Here is a 9,594-nt window from a genome sequence, read left to right on the forward strand (position 1 = left end):
TCAACAAAAAACTTAAATTTTTGCTATATCCAGCGCAACTGTAGAGAAAGTTAATAACAATTAAGATATTAAAAAGTATCATATTAGTTTTACATTTAGTAGTTCGAAAATATATTATTTGATTTTTGTTAATCAGTGTTTCAATACATTGTTTGAGTAAATTTTTGCTTTAATGTTCCACCTTTGTTGTGTATAATCTATATACTATTCAGAACAGTAGTGGAACAAAAGATTGAACAATTAATCAACCTAATGTCTTCAGACAATGATTTACAAGTAAAAACAAATATATACAGATCTTATGACTTTTCAAATAAGTTTTAGCCATTTTTAAATAAATTTATTGCTTCTTTTCTATTACTCTAAGTTACATTTTATCAAAATGGGTTTAGTTTTTAGTTAAGGTATTTGTACCAAATTTTAAACTTAGTTATATTTAAAATTAAATTTACATAATGATAATTTCGTGTTTTACTAAACTTTATATAAGATTATAAAATCAGTTCCGTTTGTTACAATAGTTTAAACGTATAAACAAAATCTTACGTATCCAAATTTATTTAACAAAAATATAATCAAGGATTTTTTAAGAACTTTTTGTCATTTATTGCAATGTAAATATTTTTTGATTGAAAAACACTATAGGTTTTTAGACGTTTCTCAAAGACAATCAATGTTAATAATAGTAACTTGTTTAATTTTTTAAGGTTTTGTTAGTAGTATCATATTAGAAAAAAATATTTTGCTTCTTTTTCATAAAACGAAAATTTCCGATAAAGCTTTTTTTTAAGTATAAAGTTTTTCGACGTTCTAAATAGTTTTATCGTTTAAATATTACTTTAAAGCTTCACAAAAACATTTTTAGGTAACATAGGTTAAAGCAGATTAAAAGAATAAGTCATTAAAATACCAACTTTAAGCATTTTACTTTATTTTTTTTAATTTTAATGTATACATTATTTGTTTAAAAAACTTTTTTAGTACATACCTTATACGAAGTTAGTTTATTTAGATTGTATAACAAAGCTTCGAATCTATCGTTATGTAGTTATTTACACTGATTCACAGTTTAGGATTAAAAAAATTGTTATCTGATCACAAAATGAAGTCGCATGTTTTGTTGCTGCTTCTACTCATCGCAACAGCACTTGGAGGTCCAACAAGTCGGATACAGGAGTTGTCCAGGCACGACAGAATATCCAGACTTCCGGGCGTCACTCTCATGCCCCGGTTCAGAATGTACTCTGGTTATTTGGACAGCGGTGATGGAGACCAGCTGTTTTACTGGTTGTTATCTACATTTAATTATTATTAATATTTTGAAGTTAAAAAGTAAAAAAAAAAATTGAGTGAAATTTGTTAAAAACTGCTTGTTTTCTTTGTACTTGTATAATTAAACAACAAACAAGATCAATACAAAAGTATTTGTTTCAGTTAAGTAATGCAAATAATAGAAAAATGTAAGTGACATTAAGTATTAGTTCTTACATTATTCTACAAGTCAACTAATTTTAACAAATATATAAAGGGAAGAGAAGTTGCTTGAATTGACAAATCACATTGTAACAATTAACTATGACGTCACAAATAAGATAACTTGTAACAATCAATTATGACGTCTTAAATAAAAGAGATTGTAACATTCAATTATGACGTCATACAGGTTAAACGAAGCGGACAATGGAAGTGACGAGAGACTTATTTTGTGGCTGAACGGTGGACCCGGATGTAGCTCCTTGTACGGCCTCATGAAAGAACATGGACCGTTCAATGTCAGTGTAATTTTATTTAAATAACGGCCTTAATTTTAAAAAAAGCATGAAGTCAAAACTTAATAGTAAAAGTTCTTTTTTTTTTTAATAAACAACCTTAAGTTATTCGCTTTTATACTTTTTTCTAAAAAATTTATAATTTTAAATTCTAAAACAGTAATCTAACTAGGCAAGATATATGCTATATAACATAGTTGTTCACTTAATTCACAACTTATATAACTTACGTTTTGATAAATTTTACAGTACAACCCACAAACGAAATCATTGGAACCAAACAAGCACAGTTGGAACCGGTTGGGTGCCACCCTGTATTTGGATTCCCCCGTCGGTACCGGCTTCTCATACACGAAAGGAAACACATCGGCTTCCGATCTCAATGATGAGAGGGTTACTATATTGTATATTTTTGTAAATCTGTAAAGATTGGTATTTTAGAAGTATAATGAAAACTTTACATGGTAATATATTAAAAATCGTTTTTATACACTTTTGAATATTTACTTAATTGATTGGTTTAATAAAAGTATTTAAAAATCGACAACAGCTTTAGTTATTAATTAAGATTATTTTCAAATGAAAAACGGTTGAAACACTAATCCTTTACTTGATTATGTGAGAAAACTTGTCACTTTAAACTAAATATTAATTTAATTGTTAATTCACCTAACAGACAGCAAAGTCAACATTGAAAGCTCTTAAGCACTTTTTCACGCTTTACCCGACATTTCAAAATGCCGAACTGTACTTGGGCGGTGAGAGTTATGCAGGTGTTTACCTGCCTATGCTTGCTGCTGAAATATTAAAAGAAAACGGAACTATTGCAAAAAATTTAAAGGTAAAATGTTTTAAGTATACTGTTATTAGACTGTTTGGTAGGACCTTAATAAAAAGAATATTAAGAGGTTGTATAATAACTGTTGCAATAGTCTAAAGGTGTAGATTTTTAATTTTTATCAACTATTCTATTTTAAATAAATTATGTTAATAAGGTTAAATGACAGCTGTATTTATCGCTTTTCCTCAAACAAAAGCCAAAAAATAGTGCTTTAAAAACAGGCAAAGATTGTTAAGAAAGTGGTAGTTTTTCTTCAAATACTGAAAATATATTTATAAATAGATCAATTGCAACAAATTTGCACAATAAGTTAAATCTAAATTATCAACAAACAACAACAGCAACTAATAAAACAAAACATTAACTTCATCCAGGGCCTTCTACTCGGAAACCCGTATTTGAGTGAGGAGGTCACGGCAAATTCGCATGTGGAGTACTTGTACGGGCACGGGTTCATTGGCAGGCCGCTCTACGAGAAACTGAAGAGTTGCAGGTCAGAAGAAAATCAACGCGGCTGTGATAAAGCAGTAAGTTTGTTGTATATATATATATATATATATAATTTATTGAAATGGCGATTTTAAAAATTCTGGTACATATGTTTCATAAAGCTTTAATTTTTCATAAAGCTTTAATCATCAGCCAGTTAAATTCAAAATAAAAGAGTTCAAAATAAAAAGCACTGTACTTCAGAGTACAGTGCGTTTTATTTTGAATTTAACTGGCTGATGATTAAAGTTTTATGAAAAATTAAAGCTTTATGAAACATATGTACCAGAATTTTTAAAATCGCCATTTCAATAAATTATTTAAAAGCCCTTCAAGTGGGCTCAGTAGAAGGTGTTTAAGTTTGAACATTAACCTTATTTTATATATATATACATATATTTAAGGTTTTATACAAAGTTCTGATCGATAGTGCTAGACAAATCAAATTGGAGCTTAATATTTATTTAATTAAATAAAAACTATAAATTAAACAGCTGTTTCACACATTGAAATGTGAAATTTCATGTGATCGTCAGTAAGTTACAGTTTATTATAATAGTGAACAGAAATTTCGATTTTAGAATTTTTTAAAAATAATTATGACGTAGTAATGGTACAGTTTATTGTACGATTAGTTGAATTTGAAATACGCTGTTAATGTTATTCTATGCTTTTTAGGAAAGTTTAAAAAGGTTATTTTGGAAGAATATTTTAAGCTATTAGAAAGATTTTTTGGCTGTTGGGTAAAAATGTTATAAAATGCTATAAAATACTCGTGTTTGCCGCTTCGATTTTATTTTGTTTTAATATTTAGTTGGTTTTAATTTTGTTAAAAATATATCATAAAATCATAAAATATTCAACCGAAACACAATCAAATATCTTACAGTTGCACAAATAACTTAAGAAGTAAAATAATAGCTCACAACAACAAAATATTAAACAAAAGCAATATAGACGATAAAAGCACCATAAAAGATAAACTTTGTAATTGCCGTAAAGAACCTTGCCCTTTAAATAACGAATGCCTAGTGTCAAATATAATTTATAAAGCAACAGTAACATCAAACAAAACAACAAAGCATTATATAGGGTCGACAGGAAATACCTTTAAACAAAGATACAGAAACCACAAATCATCATTAAACAATATTAACAAACGACACACAACAGAACTAGCGAATTACATATGGAACTTAAAAGATAACAACACAGACTAGAAAATTAAATGGGAAATATTAAACAGGACAAAACTAAAATTCAATACTAAATTCGGCTGCAAACTTTGTAACTTAGAAAAAATAGAAATCGAAAAATCAGATAAGAACGTAACACTAAACAAGAAAAGCGAAAGACAAAACATATGCATCCATTATCAAAAAATACTTTTTTAACAAAATTAAAACCAACTAAATATTAAAACAAAATAAAATCGAAGCGGCAAACACGAGTATTTTATAGCATTTTATAACATTTTTACCCAACAGCCAAAAAATCTTTCTAATAGCTTAAAATATTCTTCCAAAATAACCTTTTTAAACTTTCCTAAAAAGCATAGATAACATTAACAGCGTATTTCAAATTCAACTAATCGTACAATAAACTGTACCATTACTACGTCATAATTATTTTTAAAAAATTCTAAAATCGAAATTTCTGTTCACTATTATAATAAACTGTAACTTACTGACGATCACATGAAATTTTACATTTCAATGTGTGAAACAGCTGTTTAATTTATAGTTTTTATATAATTAAATAAATATATATACATATATTTATAAATAATTTATTAAGAAAATTCGATTTAAAAATTCCAGTACATACGTTTCATAAAAACAAAAAAGATTATCTTTCATCTTCAGCTTCTTCAATTTAAAATAAAAAGTATTTTATTATATGTATTTACTACTGTACTATCATTTGTGTTTTTACTTCTAATTCAAACAGCATATGATTGTTGCAATATGATACGTATTAAACGTGTAAACGATAAATACATGTCTTTTGATAAGAGCTTTTTTCTAGTTTATTTTATCTACTGATAAAACTTTTAATTAGTTTAAAAAGTTTAAAGTAATAATTAACACAAGTAGTATCTCAAAAAATACATTTTAGATATAATTCAGTTATAGTTTCATCATTCGCTTGAAAAAATGTCAAACTTTTTTAAGGTATCTTGATAATATTTTAGTGATTTCAATTTAAAACAAAAGTAAAGTAAACTTCATTGTAGATTTTAAACTTTTTTTAACTAAATACTAAACGTCTTTTTTGTCACATTTTATATTTTGAATAGGAAAATAAATTGAGGAAGCTTTTCAATGATAAATCCCTTCCGGTTTATAACATTGTAAAAGACAGTGCATGCAAGGTAGAACCTAAAAAACCATGGTATCGTACGGTTTGTTTTACTAATTTTTTATATAATTAACTTGTTTAATTTTAATTTCTATTTTTTTATAATTAATTGATGTGCATTTTATGTTTAATATTTTGGTGAACCAATTATCGGTTTGACACGATAAATGGCAACCATATATTATTATATAAAAACACAAACTATAATTATAAGTTATTAAAAAAGTAGATTATAGTTATTTTATTCAAAGCTAAAAATAACAGTGTACGACTTTAACTTTTAGTAAATCTTTAATTTAAAAAAAGATAGTTGTGTTTGAAATAAAATTTGTTTTTGGAAAACTTAGAAATATTTTGCTTTTAAGAACGATCATGTTCACGAAGATTATGCATTTAACTCAACGGATTATAGTTTAATATCTGACTACAATTTAACATCTGACTACAATGCAACATCTGGTTACAGTTTAACATCTGACTACAATGCAATATCTGATTACAATTTAACATCTGACTACAATTCAATATTTAATTACAATTTAACATTTGATTACAATACAACATCTCGTTATAATTTACCGGATTATATTAGCAACCAAGATTATGAAGAAGAAGAATTTAAAAAATATGTGGAAAAGGAATTGTCAATACTTGAAATTCTAAGTTCTCTTGACAACTTCAAAACAGAAAAACCAGTAAGATAATTAAAAATATCTTCTTTGAAACTATTTTAACCTTTATTTAAAGATTACTAACATTAATGCTTCTAGCACTTGAGTTTTTATAACTTTCTTCATTTCATCAGTTTTCTTTCGATTTTTAGTCTTTGTTCAGAGCATTTCTAGCTGTCTAAAACTGACAGAAAGATATGTTTTAGCTGATAATATAAACTGTTATTTTCGTTGCAAGAATGATTCTTTCCTGAAATTTTTTGTGACGTAATAATGCTGAATAACATTTGACAATGTAATTCTTGACATTTGCTTTCATAAACACAAATAACTTCAACTAGGCACTGACCGTTGAGAACATTAACAACGGAATGATATTTAAAGCAAGCTTTTGGAGAAGTTAGAACAAATAGATGAAACAAATGGAACCGAAGTACGAATAAAAAATTACGTGAATGAACTCATCAATATGTATGTAAGTACTTAAGTTTTACTAAAAAATTTTGGGTTAAAACGATAATTTTTTTAGTTATAATACGTATTTATTCTAAAATATAGTAAATTTAAGTACACTAGACAAATATTATTCTAAAGTTCTTATCTGTTCTTAGCGTTTTGCTGTGCGAAACGAATGCGATTAAAAATTTCTATTTTATTTTGGCAAAAGGCTTTATTTTGAAACTTACCCTAGTATTCTGAAGTTGATGATGAAGTCTAAAAAATTTTTAGACGTACTGAAGGGTAGTGTTTTGAGAAATTTTATTAGAGGGGACATGTTTTTTTTTTAATTTTTCCTAGGGGACACTACGAAAAAATGCTTGGGAAACCCTGCTCTAGTTGTTGTTGTATGCCATAAGTTTAGAACTTTATTACCAATAACTTTTTATTATAAAAACAGGAAAAACCCTATTGCCGCTTTGCAGATGTAAAATACAGCGATTATTTTCAACGTAAAGACGTTAAAAAATCAATTCACGCCGAAAATATTGAATACAAAGAGTGCAAGTTAGTAAGAAAAGCATTTAATATAAATAATGTATATATGGTTAGCACTAAGATATTTTTTTTAAGCAGACATAATACTTTATCAGAACTTATACTTTGTTTGCAATAATTTTAAATTTTCTAGTCAAAAGACTTAACCAAACGAGTAAAACTGAATAAATTTTCTATTATTTTTTTGCTTTTTTTACAGTAATCATATCATTGAGAACTACGAGAAAACAATCTTCAGATGTTTCAGATCAGATAAAAGCCATCAATAAAGCTGTTAGTTAAACTAAAACAATTTAATGAAACTTTAAATCGAAAAACATTGCCAAATGTCTGATTTCATTATTTTTAAAATTCTTGAGTTTTACAAACTATTTTTGAAATTAGAATAACCAAAGCTCTAAATTAAAGTTTTTTAGTCGCAACATTTAATTTTATTAACACATAAAATTATTTTGTTTATTCAGGGAATCGGTGTTCTTCTTTATTTTGGTGATCTTGACTTGGTTTGTCCATTTTTTGTCTGGGGAAAGTTTTATATTGAAAACTGGAATAAAAGTTAGTTTTATTTAAAGTTTTTTTAAAATAATAATATAAGCGTCAGTAACTTAAATTTAAAATAACGTTAACCTGTTGATTAAAGAATAAATACTTTATAAACTTCAGTACTATAATGTACGAATTAACTGTTATTGTCATTAAATATATTGTATTAAAATAAGTAAATATAAACCAAAAAAAAAATAGTTTCTACTTTCATAATTGTTTGTTATCTACTTTTTTGCTTTGTATTATTTTTCTTTTAATTTTTTTTTTATTTAACATTTTTATTAGTTTACAATCCTCAAGTTTATGTACTTTAATTTATTTAGTAGCAAGCAACCGTTAAAAAACTCTGATTAAGCACTACTTTTAAATAAAAGTTATTTTTCTAGTTTAATTCTTTTGTGTTCAATTTTATCACATAAAAATTTTTACCTCGAATTTGTGTAAATGTAGAAGTTCGATTTAAATTACAAGTCAACTTAACAAAAAAGTTCATGACCAAAACTGTATATATAAAAAACTTGTATAGAGAACAGAAGACAGGTCACCTTGGTATGTGAAGAAAGATAAGTATCAGTACGTGGCAGGGTTCCTTGAAAAATTTGACAATCTTTGGTTCGCAACTGTTAAGGTATAAACTAAGTTTAAAACTTTAAAGCAATAAATAAATCTGTAAGCGTTTTACATAAGTAGGTAAAACACACTTTTAATTTGAATTGAGCTTTAATAGTTAGAATAAATATTTTACAAAAACTTTCGGTAAAAACAGATAAAAACAAATTTTCAACATTCACATTTGTCAGAAGAATTATGTTATTTTTAATCTAAAAATTTTTGTAAGCTAATAAATTTTGTAAGCTTTTTAAAAAGTAGCTTATATAAAAAATTATAATTTTAGTTTCAAAGTTTATATTCAAAAATTGCAATGTTTTGTTATTGAACTTTAAGATTTGCGAAAACCTAGTTTACCAATGTGTCCAAACTATAAATATTCACAGGGCGCAGGCCACATGGCACCAGCAGAAAAACCTTACGAAACATTTCAACTTGTAAGAAGATTTATTTCGAAATTAACTTAATTAAAAATATTAGAAAGATTATCCTGATTTACTTTTTGTACTTGAAATTATTTATTTAGTTTTGGCGAATAAATTTAAAATATTTGATAGTAAATAAAACTTTAAAAAATGTATTAAGAACAAAAAACGGTTTTTTTAATTTTGTTTAAATGTTATAAGTTTGTTGCTTTAAAAATTATTTTGACTTATATTTTCAGTTAAACACAAAGTGCAGTTTGACCGTATTAATTAAGAGCAAACTTTTGCATATATATTTCGTTTAAAGTTTAACACAACGTATACGTTATTCTCTTTTTTTTTAATAGTGTTTATAACCTTAAAAATAAACTTTAATATTGTTATTAATGCTTTTCTATACTTTGAAGAATTTACATTGTACGAATATGAAACATGCAATAGAAGTAAAATTGTAGTTATACTTTTTGAGGAAGAGTTACCTACTGAAAAAAGGTGTTTCTTATTAAAAATTAATATTCCAAAATTTTATTGAATTTGAATTTGGAAAACAGTTTTAAAATTTAAAGTTAAACAACATAGGTATTTTTTTACAGTTAATTACAAAAGTAATAATTACATTTTCATTAAACATAAAATTAGATATTTATAAAAGTATTTAGTACTATTTAAGTAGTTTCTTTAAACTGCTAAATATAGATAACCTTTTCTATTAAAGTCTCAAAATTAGATAAAAACCGTTAAGATAAACTTCATATAATTAACAGCTTTCGTAAAAAGAATGATTTATTTTGTAAGTGTACAAAAATTGTTTATGGAAAATTATTAGGGCAACTAAAGACTTAAGTTTCGAGAACTTAAAATTCAATTAATTATAAGATTGAATAAAT

The 9,594-nt window shown here is 25.7% G+C and overlaps 1 protein-coding gene across 1 annotated transcript; it reads left to right on the forward strand.

Moving 5' to 3' along the window:
- The first annotated feature begins 1,102 nt into the window (after positions 1-1,102).
- Positions 1,103-8,749, forward strand: LOC145846088 (lysosomal protective protein-like). Its single transcript, XM_082953003.1, has 10 exons — positions 1,103-1,287; positions 1,664-1,772; positions 2,019-2,162; positions 2,952-3,137; positions 5,399-5,503; positions 6,473-6,530; positions 7,327-7,400; positions 7,592-7,630; positions 8,200-8,301; positions 8,669-8,749. The coding sequence occupies exons 1-10, from the start codon at positions 1,103-1,105 to the stop codon at positions 8,747-8,749; spliced, it is 1,083 nt and encodes a 360-aa protein (XP_082809129.1).
- Positions 8,750-9,594: the final 845 nt, after the last annotated feature.

This window comes from Thalia democratica, unplaced genomic scaffold (genome assembly GCF_965202585.1).
Source record: "Thalia democratica unplaced genomic scaffold, ktThaDemo2.hap1.1 HAP1_SCAFFOLD_272, whole genome shotgun sequence".
NCBI classification, from domain to species: Eukaryota; Metazoa; Chordata; class Thaliacea; order Salpida; family Salpidae; genus Thalia; species Thalia democratica.